Here is a 22,125-nt window from a genome sequence, read left to right on the forward strand (position 1 = left end):
TCACTTTTGGATTGAATCAGATTAGAGAAATAGTCAAAATAATCACTGATGAGCACTTTCCTATGGCCAGAAATCGTCCTCAGGTAGATCTCCAAATGTGTGGGAGAATGCAAGTTAAGTAGGAGATAAAGGTTATCCTGTGGAAGTCAGCATAGCTGGGAGGTCAAGAGCTCAGACTCTGGAGACAGACAGTTTGGGTTCAAGGCCTGACTCTGCTACACACTAGACGTGTTTACCTTGGGCAACTTACTTCTCTGTGCTTCTGCTTATTATGGGTAAACTGGGGATGGGGATAGCCCGACTTTTTAGTGTTATTAAGAGGGTTAAATGGATTAACATTAATGGTAATTGTATGTCGGACACTTGGAAGAGTGCCTGGCACGTAGTAAGTGCTAATCATTAATGGTATGTATTATATCACAGTCCAAACTGTTTTCAGCGGAACTGCCTCCTTCCACCCTTCTTCGTGTGCCACTCACTCCTAACCCCTGCTGCCTGCCCACATCCAACTCCGTGTTTCCACACAGCATCAGTATCTACTCAGTTTCTGGGATGGGCTCTGGGGTTATCTGTCCCTGGGGCTCGTTTCATATAGTCCGTCCAGTCTCTTTTTCGTTCTCTGATGCTGAGAATTGCTCTTTTACAGCCGGAAGAATTCCCTGGGACTCATTATCGCCTTGGACTATAAGAGAGAAGCCCAGGGGGAGCTGTACTGGGATGATGGTGTATCTAAAGGTAGGCTTTCTTATGGCAGTGTGACTGGCTGTCCACGCAAACCAGTCATCACAGACTGCCCCATATGGCACTAGCCCTATTATCATTGTCATTTATTTCTCTAGCTTAGAATCAATGGGTTAAAACTCATTCTGAAAGTTCCATTAACCAAGCACAGTGCATTAAAGTAGACTTCAAATGTGCAACTTATGGGTTATTGACTCTACCAAAGCAACAGATAGTATTGCATGTAGCTTAATTATTCTCTTCTCTGGTTATCATTATTGATAACAAATAATATATTTTGTTAATAACTTTGTAAAATACTGTTTGGGTTACTATTAAGGGAAAAGTATCCAATTTATAAAGTGTGTTTCCTCCATTGCAAGGTTTCTATATACATACCTCAAATAAGCTTATAGTCTGTAAGCATATACAAAAATCCTGCCCTGCAGGGAGTTAGTATGTATGGATATTTATTTGCTATTTATTATTACACTACATGCAAGGGATATGAAGATGGATAAGACATAAACATTGTCTTCGAGGAACTCATGATCCAACAGGATAGACACAGCCTGAGTGTAGTTATCTATGATGTAGGTCAAAATGTTTAAAGTGTCAGCAAAATGGTGCCACAGAGTGTCATGGCAGCTCAGAGGAAGTGGTCCAAGGAACCTCTGTAGAAGTTTGACAAAAGTGGACAGGACTCAGATGAGCAGAGATGGTATTCCAGCTGAGGAGAAGAACACAACTCTGTAGCTCCTCTGCTTCCCCTAATAATGGGAACTCCTTGTCTTTCTCTTTTAGATGCTGTAACTGAGAAGGCATACATTCTGTATCACTTCTCTGTTACCTCTGTAAGTACTGTTTTTGAGGAACATGCAATGTATGTTCCTTGCTGTGGTTGCTTCTTGATGTTTTGGGTTGCTCTAGATTCATGGTCATGTGTAATAGGGACAGCATTTGACTGTGCTTGTCCCTGAAAGGATTCCAGTGACCATGGCAGTGTTTAATGTGTGTGTCAGATTTATATGCCTATAAAAACCAGTATGAGTTCTGTGCAGAGCTTGTTTTTTTTCTGGAAAAAAATCGTTGCCTTTTAGTTTTATATTATGGGTCCTGGCTTCCAAGGTGTACCCTTTTATGAGGGCATGAGGGGTGCATGTATGTATGGGGTGTGGATGGAGTTGAAAAGTGAGGTAGTGACTTTTTGAGGTTCTTCCATAACAGTTTTCCTTTCTGCTCCTTAAAACTTGGCCTTGGTCACAAGTGCAAAAGGGTGGCTTTTAGAGGTTGTAAGATACAGAACAACCTTGCCTCATCTCTGTCTCTTGAAGAGTCTGAGAGGAGCAAAAGCAGTAAGGCTGGCAGAGAAGCTTCTAACTTGGTTTTCTTAGAAGTCTGATTATGTATGGGCAGAGCTTTCTTTTGTGGGACTCTCTATTCCCTCATTTATTTTTTCTTTCTTTTAAATGCATATTTTTCTTTCTTTTAAATGCATATTTTCCTAGTAGTATTAAATTTATTAAGACTCTAATTATGAAATTAGACTTTTACATGAAATTATAATTTGGGTAGATGCTAAATAACTGTATGCACCATTGCTGCTCTGAGATTTTTTTCTATATAATCAACCTTTTTTATTTCAGAATATTATGAGGGTACACATGTTTTGGTTACATAATTTGCTTTTGTACAATTGGAGTCAGAGTTATAGGTATGCCCTTTACCCAGATAGTGTGCATTGTACCTGTTAGGTGTGAATTTACCCATCCCCTTCTTCCCCCTCCCACCTGCTTGATTTCCATTGAGTTTTACTTCCATATGTGGATATAACATATGTGCACAAAACTATTGATCAATTAGTTACAATTTAGCATTGAGTACATGTGGTGTTTGTTTTTCCATTCTTGCCATACTTCACTTAGAAGAGTGGTTTTCAACCATCGAGGTTGTTACAAAAGATACTAGATCACCATTTTTTATGGCTGAGTAGCACTCCATGGTATACATATACCACATTTTATTAATCCACTCATGTACTGATGGGCACTTGGGTTGTTTCCACATCTTGGCAATTGTGAATTGTGCTGCTATAAACATTTGAGTGCAGATTTCCTTTTTATAGAATGTCTTTTTTTTCCTTTGGGTAGATGCCCAGTAGTGGGATTGCTGGATCAAATGGTAGGTCTACTTTTAGTTCTTTGAAGTATCTCTATATTACTTTCCATAATTTTTTTTATTTTGAGGTAATTAAAGATCTCCATGCAGTTGTAGGAAATAATATAAAGTTCCCATGTATCCTTTACCCAGTTTCTCCTAATGGTAATAGTGTATAAATCTATAGTACAATTTTACAGCCAGGACATTGGCATTGTTGCTATCAAGGTACATAACATTTTTCATTATTACAGGGATTCTTCCTGTTGTCTTTTTATAGCCCACTTTTCTCCTGTCCTGACCCCTTGGCAACCAATAATCTGTTCCCCATTGCCATAATTTTGTGCTTTCAGGAAGGTTATCGCAATGTAATTTAACAGTATGCAACCTTTGAAATTGGCTTTGCTTTTTCATTTAGCATAATTCTGTCAAAATTCATCCAAGTTGTTGTGTGTAACAACAGTTTGTTCCTTTTTAATATTGAGTACTGTTCCAAGGTGTGAACAGACCACCTTTTCAAAAATCATTCTCTTGGTGAGGAGCATCTAGGCTGTTTCCAGTCATGGATTATTACAAACAAAATCAAACTGCTGTGGACATTCATGTGCAGGTTATGGTGCCAATATAGTTTTCTTTTCTCTAGGCTAAATGCCCAGTACAGTTGCTGAGTTTTGTGCTAGTGCACATTTAGTTTTATAATACATTTCCAAACCATTTTCCAGAGTGGCTGTACCATTTTACATTGCCACCAGCAATATATGAGTGATCTAGTTTCTCTGCATCTTGGCCAGGATTTGATGTTGTCATTATTTTTTGTTTTAGCTATTCTGATTGGTATGTAGTTATAACTCATTGTGGTTTTAATTTCTGTTTCTCTGATATCTACTGGTGTTGAACATATTTTCATATGCCTATTGGCCGCCTGTATATTTGCCATTAGCAAAAGTTTGTAATTTCAATTGGGTCTAATTTATCATTATTTTCTTTTATGGATTGTGCTTTTTGGTGCCAAGCTTAAGTTCGCTTTGCCTAGCCCTGGATTCTGAATATTTTTTCCTATTATTTTTTCTAGAAAATTTATAGTTTTACCTTTTACATTTAAGACCATAATCTATTTTGAGTTAATTTTCATGTTAAGATGTGGGATTTAGGCTGAAACTCGACTTTTTGCCTGTGTACATCCAATTGCTCCAGTACCCTTCGTTGAAAAGTATATCTTTTCTCCATTGTGTTCCTTTTTCATTTTTTGTCAAAGATATGCTGGGCATATTTTCATGAGACTTCTAATGTTTTTCATCATCAAACTGTCCCTTTTTCTTCCGTATTCACATCTACCTTCTTCTGTGTCATGGCTCTACTTTGTGACTTTTGAACTATGGTTCCCTAAGTAAGTTATCTAATTTTCTGTGCTTTGGTCTCCTCATCTGAAAAATGGGGATAATTATAATTTCAACCTCATAGTCTACTGTGAGATTTGAATGAAGTTTTACTTGTAAAATGCTTAGCACAGTGCCTGGAACATAATGATTGTCCAAAAAATTTTAGCTCTTATCATCATTATAATTAAAATAAAAGAAAAATTATTTGGGCACTTTTTATGTCTGTGTATGTCTTCATGTGCAAATGAATTTCCGTGTGTTTCTGTTTGATTTGTAAGTACTCAACTTGTCTGCTTGAAAATTCTATGATGTCAGGGACATATTTTCTGAGTAACAGAATCCGTAAAGAACCAGTGAACCAAAGCAAACAGGAAATATTACTAAACGATTTAGGATTGTTAAGAATCTGAGTTAGTGAATTCCCTGGGGATGATCCCCTGGCAACAGTTGGAAATGCAGAGAAAAAAGGAAACACCTTAAATCTCAGAAAATGAGCTGTTGAGTGGTATTTGAGGACAATAAGAGTATGAAGTACCTGGTCTCTAATCCGACATTTTTTTTTTCAGAACCGCCTACAGGCAAAGATTATAAATAATAATTATACAGATCCTGACAACCTCATGTTTACATATATCAGAATCCTGGGAATGGACAAGCAGCCGGCCAATTTTACTGTCTTAGTGAATAATGCTGCCACTTCCAACCTGAACATCGCCTACAGTGTTTCCACAAAGGTGGGAGATCGGTCTGTCCTTCAGGGCCCTTGCCAAAGGGCCTGGCCTGAGGCTCTGACACCCAGCCCTCCCTTGCTCTTTCCACTTTGGACAGTCGCAGGGACAACCGGCTTGCTGGGAGACCCGCCAGGTCACGGGGAGGGTGCAGGAGACAGCTGTGCATGCTGCATACAGACGGCTCTGCCTCGTTTGGGTCTGAAGAGGAAGATGGGAATTGGGATCTTGAGAGAAGGCAGTTCTTCTCTGGGCAAACTTAAAACTAGACAGGTTTACCCCAGATGTGACACAGCAGAAATATTGTTCCATGCGTTGGCCTTGCTCTGTAGCATCTTTACACATTTGTCCTTTTGTTAAAGTTAAAGGGTCTTTTTGAGGCAGAGTTGATATTGGACCTTAGTGTTTTAAGCTATTTTTATACCATTACGGAAAATAATAGTGAAATGAAACCCAAGGGACAATTCGAGTTTGTCTTATTGAATGAGTCCCTTACATTGCTAGTTGAATATTTTAAGTGCTGAGAAATTCATTATTTCTTAGGTCAGCCCCCTTCCATTTCAACTACATATAGTGTAGAGTAAGAGCTTAGTTCCTAGAGTTGGGCAGCCTGAGGTTCTGATCCTAGTTGTGAGATCTTGGGCAAGATATTAAACAGCCTTTGTACCTCAGTTTTCTAATCTGTAAAATGGAGATAGCCATAGTATTCACAGCATGGGACTGCTTTATAGCAGCTGTCCCCAACCTTTTTGGTACCAGGGACCAGTTTCATGGAAGACAATTTTTCCATGGACCAGGGGTTGTGGTGGAGGATGGTTTCAGGATGATTCAAGCACATTACACTGATTGTGCACTTTATTTCTATTATTATCACATTGTAATATATAATGACATAATTATACAACTCGCCATAATGCAGGATCTAATGCTGCCCCTGATCTGACAGGAGGCGGAGCTCAGGCGGTGATGCGAGTGATGGGGAGTGGCTGTAAATACAGGTGAAGCTTGTGTGCTCGCCTGCCACTCACCTCCTGCTTTGGGACCTGGTTCCTAACAGGCCACGGATATTGGTCTGAAGCCCTGAGCTTCCAGCCCAGGGTCTGACAGCAGCTGTATAGGATTAGTGGAAATCATGCTTATAAAGTGATTATTACAGTGTTTGGGCCATATGAATGCTCCATAAAGTTAGCTGTTGTTATTGTTACTATCATTATTAAATTGATAAGAGCATCACACCCAGAAGACAATAAGCTAACAGCCACGACACTGCCTGTGATCTACCCTCCTTAACACGATCGACGTTCTTCCCTCTTGATACCCGCAGTGACTCCAGGGGGTGAGAAAGGTCAGGAATAAGCCAAGTTCCAAACATCTCACAGCAAAGGGGTCTGGAGGAAGGACTAAGTCCCTGGTCCTGACTTCCGGAACGCCAGGCAAGGACTCTGCCTAGGTGGCGCACCCCCACCTGCTCCGTGGCTATCGTTCTCTTTCCCCAGGTGGTGACCATCACCGATCTCCAGGGACTGGTGCTGGGACAGGAATTCTCTATCGAGTGGCACCTTCCAGTCAGCGACCTGGAGAAGTTCAACTGTTACCCTGAAGACCCTACTGCCTCTGAGGAAAGCTGCAGGCAGCGGGGGTGCCTGTGGGAGGTAATGACCAGGAGTGGATTGCTATATTGAGCAGGAAGTTGCAAAAACCGTCCTTAGGCACCTGGAAAACACTTTTCAGATATGGATGGCTTGGATGGCGATCGTGACCCTGTGACCCTGTGCATTGCGCATTCTGCATGATAGGTGATCCGCATTTTCCTCAGAGATCCCGAATCAGAAGAAACTCATTGTCACTCTCATTGCCACTCCAACCATATCATTTAAAACCCCATTTTAACATCATCAGATGCATTGGGCATGCATTGTGCATTGAGTATTTTAAGTGAATTTTTTTTTTTTTTTTTTTGCTATTGGAGAGGCCAAGCAGAAGGGTAAAGTAATGCTACTCCTCTGTTTGAACAACACAGAGAATGGAAACTAAAAAAATAAAAAAGGAAAAGAAAAAATAAGTGCTATCCTCTGGATTGTACTGAAGTCAGCAAGGACACTGGGAGAAGGACCCTGCCTGAGGGTTCCTGCCTCCAGATCAGGCTTCCTTCTGCTCCATCTCTGCTCACTCATTACAGGAGGCCAGTGTGCGTGTATGTGTGCGTGTGTGTGTGTGTGTGTGTGCACGCGCACGCACATGTGTTTAAAATGGGCGTATTTGTTTGCTAGGGCTGCCAAAACAGAATACAACAAATTGAGTGGCTCAGAGCAACAGAAGTTTATTCCCTCACAGTTCTAGAGTTTAAAAGTCTAAGATCCTGGTGTCAGCAGGGTGGGTTTCTTCTGAAGGCCTTGAGGGAGAATCTGCTCCATGATCTTCCCCTTACTTCTGGTGGTTGCCAGCAGTGTTTGGTATTTCTTAGCCTGTAGATACATCACCTTGAACTCCGCCTTCATGTTCATATGCATTTTCTCTGTGTGAGTGTCCATCTCTGTGTCCAAAGTTTTCTTCTTAGTAAGGACACCAGTCCTATTGGATTAGGGCTTATCCTAATGACCTCATACTCATGTGCTCATCTGCAAAGACTCTATTTCCAAATAATCGCATTCATAGGTATCAAGGATCAGGGCTTAATGTCTTTTGTGGGTACACAGTTCAACCCACAGCAATGATTATGCCGTCAGAGACTTACTCTGCGTTAATCAATTTCTCCAGTAATTAGAGCCTCGAAGTGTTGTGTTAGGGACTGACCAAGGACTCCTCCTGTGGTTTCAGCCCACGACGACTCCTGGCGTGCCTACCTGTTACTATGACACCATTCCTGATTATGCTGTTGGTAACATTCAGTACCTGTCCACGGGCATCACGGCAGACCTTGCTCTCCTGGTGGCCCCTGAGTTGGCACGGACAGCAGAGTCCTCAAGGGCAGCAGACGCGCCACCACTGCCACCAGAGGGTGCGCTACCCCCATCTACATCTGCAGCAGCAGCTGCTGCCTCTGATTTTCTCTCTGCAAAGATCAGCTCCCTCCACCTGAGCGTGACCTACCACACAGAAGACATGCTGCAGGTCAAGGTAATTCCCCATGTGGCAGATTCTGGTTCTTAGCAGGGAGTTCTTATAGCTCTGCACGGATGGGAGTCATTAGAACAGCTTTTAGTCCAGATGTCTCATTGTACAGATAAGGGGGCTGAGAACTCTAGAGAGGTAAAGGTCAGAAGGTAGACAGTAGAGCCAGATGTGGCCTTAGATTCACCAGGATTGTGAATTTCCTATAATGACTTGTACACTAAGTCATAAACATCCTCAAAGAATCGTCCCTTAACCCTGAACAAATGTGTCTGCATTGTGGTAAACTCATATGAGAGGCATAGTCTTACTTCCAATATTAGAATTATTTCTTTAGCAGTTGTTCTCAAACTTTACCATGCATGAGAATCACTCGCAGGTCTTGTTAACAATCCAGACTTCTGGGCCTCACCCCAGGGTTTTCAATTCAGCAGATCTGAGCTGGGACCAGCCTGAGAGTTTGCATTTCTAACAAGTTCCCAGGTGATGTTGACTCTGCAGATCACAGGGTCACACTTTGAGAACCACTGCTCTGCCTTGACTACTAGAAAGACAATGTGAGCCACTTATGTTTTCTAGTACATGTATTTTAAAAAATGCATTTGAAAAAACACAAGAGAAATTCATTTTAATAACATTTTATTTAACTGATATGCGAAGATATTATCCTTTCACTTTGAAATCAAAATTTAATGGCAGTATATTGCAATCTTTTAATCATACTAAGTCTTAGAACATGATGTACATTTTGTAGTTACAGTGAATCTCAGTTCAAACTAGCACTCATTGGCATTCAGTGGCCACATGTGGCTGTGGATACCACCTTGGGCAGCTGAGCTCTAAACATTGCTTTCCACACTTTAATGTATCACGATTCACCTAGGCATCTTGAGAAAATGCATGTTTTGATTCAGAGAGTCCAGGGTAGGGCCTGAGTTTCTGCATTCCTAACAAGCTCCCTGGTAGTGCTGCGGCTTTGGGTCTGAGAAATACAATTTCAAGAAGCAGGGCTTTAGAAAACCCTCCCCTAAGCACAAGTTGTGGGCTGATAATATGAGAAAGAGGGTGGTTGCTCATAATGGTGATACTTCTTGTCCTTGCATAACATTTTTCACTCCTTTCATTTTTCCCACACGTCAATCCTGTTAGTTAAGTACAAACAAGTGGTGGGTAACAAAGAGAAACCTTAGGAATGGAAAGGCTGTGCAACATCTGGAAACTCAAACAGTACAGAGATCTCAGAGCCCATATAAGAACTCAATTCTCTAATTCCTAACTTACACACTCTCACCCAATCTTACAGAGTTCCACGCACTGGCATGTTCACAGGCCACACACTCTACTTATGAGATTCTATACCCTTTGATTACAAGTTCTTTAGAGGAAGGGCCCTCTCTGGCTTCATATGGATTTTACTGAGGCCTTTTTGAAATGCAGGGTCTGTATTGGGCACAGTGGGTTTGCAGGCCCCGTGTCTATTTGTTCTAGAATATTTGGTGCTTCGTAATATAATACAAACTGGCCATAAAACATGAGGACTGAATTATGGGGGCTGGCATGAAGGGGTTTAGGTCTGAGATGCCCTCAGAGAGTTTTCTTCTCTCTCCTTGCCAGATCTATGACACCGCTAATAAAAGGTATGAGGTCCCAGTACCTCTGAACACCCCTCCCTCACCAGTTGACCGCCCTGAAAACTGTCTGTATAATGTCATGATTCAGAACAGTCCTTTTGGAATTCAGATTCAACGCAAAAGCTCTGGCACTGTGATGTAAGTACTATTTATTTAGTTCTAATTAGAGTGCTTCCAGATTATTATAGTGGTTCTAATTAATTAAAGTGAAATATTAATCTCAGAGACTCTAAGTAAATAAGTATGTGTTTGTTAAAGAGTATATCTATTTCCCCTTATTTCAATGGGGAATTTTTTTCTATTAGTCATTGATTCAATAAGAAAAAGTAATTAAGGTTAAAAAACTAATTAAGTGTTGCTTGATTTCAGAGAAAGAAAAATACATGCTCTACTCATTGCTCTTGAGAAGTAGAACAGAAACCTCTATTTACTAACAGATAACCGAAGATATAAATCAGATCCATATTATGCTTCATTAAGAAATAATAACCAAAGAGGCAGGAGAGAAGGGCAAAGGTTAACGAGAGAAAAGGCTTCTTTGCTTCTGTTGAGAATCAAAAGACTTAAAGCCTTTTCACAGAGTTAGGCATCAAAGGAATTGTCATCTCTCATCATTTGTCCTGCTGCTTATTGGAATGAAATAAAGGTTTTCTGGATTTTGCCTGGGACGAGGTTCCCCATGCTAGTAGAAGCTGCCACCTGTATGTGTACACATGTCCCTTCCTGTGTATGGACGGCTTCTGCTCTCTTTGACTATGTGTCTGATTTTCTCTCTCTGGCTCTTTTTGGTAAGAAGTTCTTTGGCCAATCTAGAAAAGTTGTTCCATGAGCTTCATACTTTTCTTTTGGAAACTTTGCTTAGATCCTATTCATTTATTCATAACTTTATTCAAGCTGATATGCCAGGACTGAGATCTAGAAATAAAGAGATGAATGAGACATAGTCTTTGCCCTCAAGGAACCCATGTCCCAGAAAGAAGCTCTCATTCCTGTAACCCACAGAATAAAAATGCAAACCTAGCACCTTGGCACTGAGCCATGGCTGCAGTTATGACCTGGGCCATTTCATAGTATTTGGACCTGGATCCAGATGTGCAACAATTTAGGAGGCTTCTGAGTCAATTTGATATTCACGGCATGTTCCGAGTTTGCTCTGGCCAGTGATGTCCAGCTCAGCACGGTCTGTCTCTGTGTTGCAGCTGGGACTCACAGCTCCCCGGCTTCACCTTCAATGACAAGTTCCTCTCCATCTCCACTCGCCTGCCCTCTCAGTACATCTATGGCTTTGGGGAAACTGAGCACACAGCTTTCAGAAGAAACATGAGCTGGAACGTGTGGGGAATGTTTGCTCGCGATGAGCCACCAGCGGTGAGGACAGAGGAATAATCTACTTTAATCCTTATGCCCATAGATGGTGCCCTGTTCCCCAGCTTCATCTTATGTTGATACATTGTGCTCTCAATTGTGATAAGCCCACACATCACACGCTTTTGTGCCTAAAAGATATATATATTTTTTTCCAGTCAACTATAGATATTATTTATTTCACAAACTTTTATTTAGTATATTGTACATGCCAGGCACATTGCTAAGTGCTTAGCTACATATTTAATAGTCACTGTCTGCTCTCCAGAGGCTTAGAGACTAGGGAGAGAAAACGATGCAGAAATAATGCTACCCCAGTGTCATCACTGAATTATGTGCTATTAATAATACATAATAGAATACTACAATAATAAACAACACAAGCGCAGAGAGTGGAGGACACAGCTTTTTACTTGGGGTGGAGAAGTGGGTGAAAACGGCTCTACAAAGCAAGTGACATTGAGCTGAATCTTTAATGTTGAGTAAGAGTTTGCTGTGTGGGTTATGACGTGGAAGCAACTTCTTGGATTTTCTCTTTTTCATCATACTCATGACTCTCCCAGTACAAGAAGAACTCCTACGGTGTCCACCCCTACTACATGGCACTGGAGGAGGATGGCAGTGCCCATGGAGTGCTCTTGCTGAACAGCAATGCCATGGGTAAGACAGGCGCACCCCGTGCACCACCATCCACAGCTGTGACCACGCTGTTGGGATCTGGGCTATCAACAGAAATAGAGACATTCAGGGGCAAGGAAAATGGGACAGACAAAACTGATTTTCCATTTATTCATCCATTTATTCAAGATTTATTAAGAGCTCTAGACTAAGTATATTAGGTGTAAAGTTTGGACTGACCATAGCCCTTACTCTTGTGTAACCTCCTTTTACTGTGACACTCTGGCTCCTCTTTACAGAGTAATGTAAGTTGTTGAGGTTGCATAATATTATGTTTGGGGTACCTGAAGATCCATCTCTGATTCTCCTGGATAAGAGCAGACTTTATAGAGGAGGCAGGCATTAAAGAAAGAGTGAAAATAGCACATTTTAGGGCAGATTCCCTATCTGGGTGATTTGTAGTTCCAAGGATGCTCCTCATCTGCTTTTTCTTCTTACAGATGTAACATTACAGCCCACTCCTGCCCTGACATACCGCACGATAGGAGGGATTTTGGACTTTTATGTGTTTTTGGGGCCGACCCCTGAACTAGTAACTCAGCAATACACCAAGGTTGGAAGCCATTCTAGCTATTGATAAATCATCAAATATTTATTTGGCATGATCACATTATTAGCACTGAGATAGGCCACTTTTTCCTTATGAACTTGGAGTGTTCCCACTAGATTATTGCTGTCTTTCCTAAAAGTCAGATGTTAGTATTATGGGCTCTAAAGGCATATTGTATCCCATGTGTCTCTTGGTTGCTAAATAGCCTATCTAAGAATCTCTAATCATTAATAACCACCAAGTTTTCAAGTTTCCTAGAATGGAATCTCTGAGATATAGAAAAACTTCAATTAAAAATGTTTGTATAATTCTTCATGGCCATAGTTGTTCCATGTTTATTAGACTTTTTATTTTTCTTGAGTGGGGCCTCTTAGATCACACAGTACTCAGTGGAAATGTTCAATTGATTCACATATAAGTCAACCATCTTTTCTTCCCTAAGAAGCCTACCTGGACTCATTTTTTTTTTTTTTTTCATTCTAGTTGATTGGTCGGCCAGCGATGATTCCCTACTGGGCCTTGGGATTCCAGCTGAGTCGCTATGGATACCAGAATGATACTGAAATCTCCGATTTGTATGATGCAATGGTGGCAGCCCAGATTCCCTATGTATGAAACTCTCACTCTGCCTGTGGTCTAATCAGTTACAGAAATTTGTGGCTAGTTACATATCAAAAACAACTTCATAGAAATTAATGCTGTGACTACTTTGGCATAAAAAAAAAAGTAGCTGTGGAGCTAGTACTGTGCAGACAACATTGCTTCTTAAATATATTTCATGCTATCCTTCTAAATTAAGTCTCAAAATTGAGAGTTGCATAAATCCTCCAGCAGTTAGTGGTGTGACTGGAGCATATTGGCATTCACTGCCTCTTGTCATGAATATCCTGCAGTAGCCATGGCTGGAGTTAAGCCATGACTCCGGGGACTTATAAGTGGGGACCTTGAAGAGATGCATATGAAGTGACAACATGAAAGAAAGCAGTTAAAATCAAGCCTTCACTTTCTTTAAAACATACATATGCATATCCTACAGTGACAACCTAGTCCCCCAGAAAAGCCCAGAGAAGTGTAGTTAATTGCTGTCAACTAGCAGAATTCCACAAAAAGCATGATCTTTCTCTTCTTATAATTATCAGTTTTTCATCACTCATTCTCTTTCTCTGCTTTCAATTCACCTCCTGAAATTTTGGAGGACAATTAATGATTAGAAGATGAGAATAAAATAAAGTGCTATGATAGTCTCATCAAAGATAATTTAATGCATACAACCAGACATAATTTTTTCTTTTTATATGCTGTTATACTTATTAAACAGAAATTAGAAAATATAGGAAAATTAAAAGATAAAAAAATTCATAGATATACCTTAACAAATCAATGTTAATAATTTGCTGGTTCATTCTTTCCCAAGCTTTGGCTCATTTGCAAGTCTTTGGCTTATTTACAAGTCTCTGTTTCTACAAAAAAATTTCACCTAGAGTCTTGAGGTGATTAAGACAGGTGATTATCCGATTAAAAAATCACCTTAAGGCAGGTGATTATCGGATTAAAAAATCGTCTTTCTTTTTTCAAGTGAATACTACTAACCACTTTAGTTATCGTTCAGCAGTCATGGATTGAGTAAGTTCATGTACAGAAACCTGGGTTGGTACTGTGTAGAGAGACACAGACATTCTAGAAAGCTATAAAGTAATGTAGTTCTAAATGTGAATACATTCAGTCAGGTCTACTACAGGGAGAAAGACAGATGTACGATCTCTTTTGTTTCTTAGAGAAGTCCTGCTTTCTACCTTTGCACATTTCAATTAGCACTTTGTTTGATAGGCTCACCAAGTTTGAGATCTGAAGAGTAAAAAAGACATGAAGTGAGGAAAGGCAAGGCGAGAGAGTCCCATCTGGGGAAACAGAAGGAGAAGGAGTGGGCATAGGTAAGCTGCCTGCAGGAATCAGAAGGCAATTTCAGTCAGCAGAACTGAAAAGTCGGTGTAGGAGAGTAATGACATGAGAAAGTCATTACTCATGGGGCCTGGGCTGGGGCCAGCCAGGAGGGTCTAGGCATGGCAGAGCAGTCATTGTGCCCCAGGGGGCTTTGCCGCGCGACCCCAGCATCTTGCTTTCTCCTTCCTGTAGGACGTCCAGCACGTAGACATCGATTACATGGACCGGAAGCTGGACTTCACCCTCAGCCCCAGCTTTCAAAACCTCGGTCTCCTGATTGACCAAATGAAGACAAATGGCATGAGATTTATTCTCATTCTGGTAGGTTGGAGACAGATTAGATCTCGTTTTCTGTTTCTGTGTTCACAGTTCAAAAATAATACTATTGGGGAAAACTGGATAAAAGGGTGTAAGAAGCCTCTTGGTATATTTTTTTCCAACTTCCTGTGAATGTCTAATTTTTAAAAAGTTTTTAAAAGCAAATAAAGAAGGAAAGAACAAATGAAAAAAAAACATGGCTTTAAGAAGATGATACTTTGTAATGTTTATTTTTCATAACGGAGTGTCATCACTGGGATGTAATTTATTATTACTGGTCTCTTGGTAGAGTTAGCTCAACTGTGGGCTGGAACACTAAATATAGCCAAAAAACAAAAAAAAAGCCTCACTGTTTCAGCCTATGCCTCAGAAGGAATAGCTGTATCTTAGTCTCATCCTTACCTGATGGAGTTCAAAAATCTCTTAGGTTGTTTTATCATTCAGCAATGGTGATATTCAGGGGACTTATCTGTTTAACTAAACTTACGAACAACTGAGTTAAGATTCAGAATACCAATTTATTATTTTACATTGGAAATTATGTCTTGATTAATACAGATGTAGTTACCTGCAAATGATCCTCCCTTCCAGCTTCCAAAAATGAAAGCATTATTTACTAACTTTTGTTCATTAAGTCACTCAAATATTTATTGAACAGTGTTTATTTGAAAAATTACTGTTTTAGAAGCTATATATATGTGTATGCACGTGTGTATTCTAAATTAATGAATAAGATGATATCCTTTTTCTTATAAGACTTTTATTCTAGTGGAGGGAGACAGCCAATAATTAAATATTTAAAAAGATAATCTGGGAGATGATTTATATGGCACTTGTGAAACATCATAATATTACAAACTGGGACAGGAACGAGATGGATTAGACAGGGAAGGGCACTTTAGATATACACGTTGGGCCACAGAATAGAATAAAGAAGTTTCATGTTCTTTAGGAATATTGCCATTATACTCTGGAAACACAATAAATTAGCTCTCTCTGCTTGAGGGCGATGTCTTTTGTTTTTTGAAACAGAGTCTCGCTTTGTTGCCCAGGCTAGAGTGAGTGCCACAGCAACCTCAAACTCCTGGGCTCAAGCAATCCTGCTGCCTCAGCTTCCCAAGTAGCTGGGATTACAGGCATGTGCCACCATGCCCGGCTAATTTTTTCTATATATATTAGTTGGCGAATTAATTTCTTTCTATTTGTTTATAGTAGAGACGGGGGTCTTGCTCTTGCTCAGGCTGGTTTTGAACTCCTGACCTCGAGCAATCCGCCCGCCTCGGCCTCCCAGAGTGCTAGGATTACAGGCGTGAGCCACCGTGCCCGGCTGAGGGCAATGTCTTGTTAACCTGGTTTATCTCTAAGTGTTGTTTTCAAACATTAGCACACTTTTTTTTTTCTCAAGAATTTTATGGAGAAACACCAATATACTCTTTTACCTCTCAACTCTTTTTTCCTTATAGATTTCTATGTCATTGGAAAAATCACTCATGACAAGTCATATTTTAATTTCCACAAGGTGTTTTTTTATTTTGTTAGTTATATCTTTGGGTGCTTACTTTCCTACAATATAGAAAAACTCCTTCACTTATTGACATAGAGTCTCGAACTCTTTGAAAGAGATTTTCCTTCATAAGGGTTACATGTCTTACTTCCACATGGGGGTACCTGTGGCACCCTCCCATTTCAATTGCCTATTGTTATATACCTAGTAGACATAACACAAATTATCAATGGGCTTTTATTTTGTTTAATTTTATTTTTTGATATTGAGGTTCACCATTTTTTTTTTTTTTGCACTATTACTTTTTTTGCACGATTACATTTTTGGAGAGAATTTTTCTGGGAGATATTTTTCTCATGTTTTCTGTTTTAAACACTTTAACTGCAGGACCCAGCCATTTCTGGTAATGAAACCCAGTATCTCCCATTCATTAGAGGACAAGAAAACAATGTGTTCATCAAATGGCCCGGCACCAATGACATTGTCTGGGGAAAGGTAAGGCTTAGGGAAGGTGCCTAGAATTAATCAACATCACAATGTCTTGATTAAAAGAAGCTCTCAATAAATCTTGGAAAAACATATTGTGCAATTAGTAAATTATGAATGAGTAGACATCTGTCTGATGCTGATTAGGTCAACAAACATTAATAATACCAAGGTTACAAGTCTAATCCTCTAAAATATTATTGAGTACTGTTTTATTGCCTGGAAATATTCTGATGGCCACACACTTTATATATTCCAGCTGGTCATTGAACAAATATTAAGAATCCCTTTGAGAATGGCTCTGAAATTTGTCCCTCATCATTCATCATTGACCTATGATGTTTACTTTGCCTCTTTATCTAAATAAATCACTAAGTCCTATAGATTATCCTCTTTCTCTTATCTCCTTTAATTCCTCTTTTTATGTCTTCATTCCACATCCTCATATGTCTGATTTACAGCAGGAGCACTGTAGGTGGACTTCCTGACTCCAGCTGATAGTAGCTCTTAGCCCGGATTCAAATTCTGTCCCTTATACTATGCTACTTCCTATTGCTCTGGGTGCATGCTGTGCTCATTTTGAATATTGCCTTCTCAGCTTACCCAAACGATATCTTCATTTCAAGATCAACTCAAATTTTCCCTCTTACAAAGCATTTGATAACTATTTTGGGGGTCTCTATCATTCCCTTTCTGTATCATTGCCCTTAGAGAGTATAGCATACAATGTAGCACTTAGGTACTATCTATGAACTCTTAGGGGGAAAAGCACTATTTCTTACTTAAATCTCAGTAGATACAGATCCTGGAAGAGTGCCTGTCATATAGGAAGGGCTCAGTAAGTGTTTGCTGATTGAATTAGTTAGGTAATGTATATAGTTGACTTTCTGCTAGTTACAGCTAAAATTGATTGATTCTATAGATTTTTTTTAACGCTATGTATGTTTAGAGTCTCCAGTAAGTCATGACAGTGCTTAAAAGTGTTGAGGTTCAGTTTATGGGTTGTGGATGGAAATCAATCTTATCTCTTTAGAGTGACACTTCACATTTATTTTTTATACAAAGAGTTTTTATAGGTCTATGACAAGCAGATCAGAGAGCTAAGTAATCATTTGAAAGTTGATTGTTCAGAGGATATGTTTAAAACAAATTTAGTTAATTATTAAGTTCAAAAATAAAACTTTGAAAGCTTATGAAGTGAATCAAAAGACCTCAGCCTATTTTCACCTAACATAATTTCATATATTCAGTCTTTACAATTTAATTCATGGCAAAGACCCCCAAGCATTTTATGGAGATGCATGTCACTGGAGTTTAAGATGTGAAACATCTCATGGTTTGTGTGCAATGATTTTTAAAGGTTTTCACTTTTCTTCTTTTTCTCTAGGTTTGGCCAGAGCTACCCAATGTAATTGTGGATGGATCCCTTGACCACGAAACTCAGGTTAAGGTACAGTTGTTCATAGATTTTGTTGTCAACATTGCCCCAAACATCTGCATATTTATGTGGTTTATCCCTATGGTTAAGTATCTTACCCTTTAGTTAAGCAGATGTAAACTGAATGTGTTTGTCTGCTGGTAATTTCTTGGCAGAAAGGGATCCCCCAATAGAAAACAAACAGCTAAAATGGAAATGTATATACATCATCAATGAAATCCCCTCATGTGTGTGCTTTGAATGAGCTCTGATTTGTTTGAATCTAATGTAGTTTGAAAAATAATGAACCAAAGTCTAGAATATTTTCACTAGAGGGGTATCTATTATGAACAGACTGGACTTTAATAAATTACCTACACACAGAAGAAAGTGCAGGTCAGTTGGTGGGAGGAATGGCCTTAATCTCAGCCTATATCCCCTCCACTCTGGAGCTCACCTGTCCCTGGATAACGGGCCCTCCTTCCTTTCATTTGGGCCAGTCTAGAAAAAGCATTGGTGTCTCTAAAGTTCAATTGCTTAGACACTGACTGTAAATTTTCCAGTTCCCATGATGACTAAAAGTCTAGTCATAAAATAAATCCTTATTTAAAAGAGACTTTAAAGCTAGCTAATGTTCTTCTAAGAAAATAGAGAGTGAAACCAGCCTTCCCTAGTCTCTGTAAACTCCGTGCAGCTGCAGCAGATCTGAGGTGCTATCAGAAACTGGGCTGGGCAGGCACAAATCCCTGCCCATCTCCCCCCCTTTCTGGTGCCAACTCCCCTTCCTGAAGAGACGGAGACCCCAGCATGAGAGCATGTGTTACTCTTGCAGCTGTACAGGGCCTACGTTGCCTTCCCTGACTTCTTGCGTAATAGCACAGCTGCATGGTGGAAGACCGAGATACAAGAGCTCTATGGAAACCCTCGAGAGCCAGAGAAGAGCTTGAAGTTTGACGGATTGTGGATTGTAAGTGCACCTTTGATTATTTCTCTTTGGAGAGATCAGCAGTCAAAACACGGGGAAGCCATCGAGAGACTAGCAAAGCAGGGAGATAAAACTGGAGGGATGAAAGGGAGACATGTCGTTAGAGAATCTAGGGGCTGGGAGCAGCAGAGATAATTGCTGGCCTGCCCAGGGTCATGCTGTCTGGTAGAAGTTGGAGCTTGCGGAGGCTGGAGGTGTCAGAGCAAGAGGGAAAGGGAGAAATATCCTGGCTTAGTTTATCTCCCATGCTCCAATCTCTTGCCAGCGCCTCCCCTTGGCCACATAGACCTGGAAGGCAAAGATAAGGGAGCCTGAGGCCCCTGCTGTGGCACAGGGCAGGACCAGGGTGGGTCAGGCGTGAAGCTGAGAGCAAGTAGACACTCACCACAGTGCTGGTGCAGACTGCCCTGAGGGAACGACTTAAGAGGCCTGTTCAGATGTTTGTTGTGGGTCTTTTGGCAGTAACAGCCGGGCTTTCTGAAATGTCTCTGGGGCATGTGTCCAAGGGCTTCCTCTATTTGTGTTTTTTCTAGGGATGGGGAAAAAATCAGTGTCTTGATTTCCTTTCTCACTGTCTAGTGGCCTGGGAACCTAAGCAAGCTCTGGGCCAGCTCTGAAGAGCTGCTCAGGTCTGGGCCAGGCTGGAAGAAGCCTGCGATTTACCCAGAGACAAAACTATATATAAGCCCACTGGCGGCCCTGAGGCCTCCCTGGTCACTCGCACTTTCGGGACAGATGGGCACAGAGTAGACGCATAAAAGGACACAAATTAACCCAAACATGCTAATCAGACAGTGAAAGACGTGGATAGAATTGAGGAATGACAGATACTAATAGCTCTAGGGTATTTTTTCTAATGGAGGGAAATCTGTAGCTGGGTAATTCAAAATAATGAATATTTCCTGAAATGCTTGCCTTTGCCTTTAATCTGTCCTATTTAACATAGGCTAACATACAACATTTTGACTTTTTTATTGATAAGGTAAGCAATGAATATTTTATCACAAGCCCCTACTTCTTCCATTTAAGCAATAAATTCCCCGAAGCATGATTCTTTTCCAGGCTTGTTTCTGAATTGTGTGCAACTTTTCAGAAACACATCTATGGCAGAAAGTGAGATACCTCTCTTTGTATTTATTCTATGCAGATATCAGAATTAGTCCCAGCTGTTGGACTAAGGAACATAGGGGAAGATAATAGTAACCACTGCTGCAGATGAAAAGTGAATAATTCCTGCCTAGAAAAACAAAGATGGGCTTCTTGTGTGGGGGAGATGAACCAAGAGATTTCCTTAGATCCCAGTATTATCTCAATATCTTTGCTGCTGTAAAACAGTCCTCACAAATCTAAAAATGCCAAATAAGTTAGAAGGAATGTAACACTCCACTTAAGCCCACACAAATTCTTAGGTCCATTTTGATCAATGCCAGGAATTAAATAGAGTAAATTATGCTATCAGCTGAGGTGAGGTTTCAATACGACATGGTCATCTCCCTGAGTTTAGTGTCCTCTGTAGCAAAGGCCATACTGCCCTTGACATGACGGAATCTTTTTTTGCTAACTCATTTCAGGATATGAATGAGCCATCAAATTTCGTGGATGGATCAGTCAGGGGCTGCAGTGATGAAACTCGTAATAACCCACCCTATATGCCACGTATGTAAAATGGTTGCTTTATCAAATTATTTCTCTGCTTAAAGACCCTGAAAGTTTCCCCCTCACTATTAAAGTGAAGCCTAATTTTGGAGGTAGAACACACTCTCAAACATGACATAAAATCCCAAATAGAATAACCTTGAATAAGTGCGGATAAATAAATTGCTAATCAAGCTCAGGAATAATAACATGATGTGTTATGAAAGAAACTAAACAATGTGTGGTGTATTTGATTACATTGATAACTATGAACTGATTGCATTTTAAATAAACCTCTAGAGAGAGAGAGAGAGAGATTTTGATTCTTTTTTAATTCTGATTAGAGAATCTTTTTTAGTTCTGATTAGAGAATGAAATCTAGTTCCTGAACCCTCTTTGCCCATGTTCGTAGTTACTTCATCACTTCATGAAGGATGCTCCTCGGTTATAGTGTGGTGCAAACACAAATACTATCATAGGATCAAAAGGATATGAGAGGCGGGCATGGTGGCTCACACCTGTAATCCTAGCACTAAGGGAGGCCGAGGCGGGTGGATTGCTCGAGGTCAGGAGTTCAAAACCAGCCTGAGCAAGACCCCGTCTCTACTAAAAATAGAAAGAAATTAATTGACCGACTAAAAATATATATACACAAAAATTAGCTGGGCATGGTGGCACATGCCTGTAGTCCCAGCTACTCGGGAGGCTGAGGCAGGAGGATCGCTTGAGCCCAGGAGTTTGAGGTTGCTGTGAGCTAGGCTGACGCCACGGCACTCACTCTAGCCTGGGCAACAAAGTGAGACTCTGTCTCAAAAAACAAAAACAAAAACAAACAAACAAACAAACAAAATGGATATGAGAAAGTTGAATTTTCTCATCTTATGGAAGATCAAGGAAGGAAGTGACTCAGTTCCTAAAAGCAATGTACCAGTGATTTGTGGGACAGAATCTGGAATCCAAGTTTCTTGATGTCTGTGTCACTGCTACATTGCTCTTTGCTCACTAAATCATTCATTGTGTTCTCCTTCCTCCCTTAATTTAACACAGATGGTCCCCAACTTATAATGGTCTAACTTAGGACTTTCCAATTTTACAATGGTGTAAAAGCGATATGCATTCAGTAGAGACTATAGTTCAAGTACCCATATAATCATTCTATTTTTCACTTTTACTATAGGGTTCAGTAGATTACATGAAATATTCAATGCTTTATTATAAAATAGGCTTTGTGTTAGATGATTTTGCCCAACTGTAGACTAAGGTAAGTGTTCTGAGAACATTTAAAGTAGGCTATGTATATCTAATTCATTTTCAACTTGCAACGGTTTCACCTTATGATGGTTTTATTGGGATGTAACCCCATCATAAGTTGTGGGACATCTGTATATATGTGTCAGGCAACTGCTGACAAATCGGAAAGATTTAGAGACACTAATACAAAATCGAGTGAAACAAGATTTATTCCCTTGAGAATATTACCATCTAGTGGAAGGAACACTCCTAACAATGAAGGACTTCAT

General features: G+C 40.2%; 1 protein-coding gene across 1 annotated transcript in view; it reads left to right on the plus strand.

Moving 5' to 3' along the window:
- Positions 1-22,125, plus strand: part of LOC105873269 (putative maltase-glucoamylase 2) — an 86,315-nt gene that overhangs the window by 36,578 nt on the left and 27,612 nt on the right. The window contains exons 21-36 of the mRNA XM_076006227.1: positions 647-735; positions 1,525-1,574; positions 4,823-4,990; positions 6,481-6,636; positions 7,802-7,925; positions 8,007-8,101; positions 9,710-9,864; positions 10,926-11,094; positions 11,655-11,751; positions 12,210-12,322; positions 12,803-12,928; positions 14,453-14,581; positions 16,470-16,577; positions 17,956-18,018; positions 18,818-18,952; positions 20,542-20,626. Coding sequence (XP_075862342.1) covers positions 647-735; positions 1,525-1,574; positions 4,823-4,990; positions 6,481-6,636; positions 7,802-7,925; positions 8,007-8,101; positions 9,710-9,864; positions 10,926-11,094; positions 11,655-11,751; positions 12,210-12,322; positions 12,803-12,928; positions 14,453-14,581; positions 16,470-16,577; positions 17,956-18,018; positions 18,818-18,952; positions 20,542-20,626 — 1,862 coding nt within the window. The remainder of the gene's footprint in view (positions 1-646; positions 736-1,524; positions 1,575-4,822; positions 4,991-6,480; positions 6,637-7,801; positions 7,926-8,006; positions 8,102-9,709; positions 9,865-10,925; positions 11,095-11,654; positions 11,752-12,209; positions 12,323-12,802; positions 12,929-14,452; positions 14,582-16,469; positions 16,578-17,955; positions 18,019-18,817; positions 18,953-20,541; positions 20,627-22,125) is intronic.

Source organism: Microcebus murinus, chromosome 9 (genome assembly GCF_040939455.1).
Source record: "Microcebus murinus isolate Inina chromosome 9, M.murinus_Inina_mat1.0, whole genome shotgun sequence".
NCBI classification, from domain to species: Eukaryota; Metazoa; Chordata; class Mammalia; order Primates; family Cheirogaleidae; genus Microcebus; species Microcebus murinus.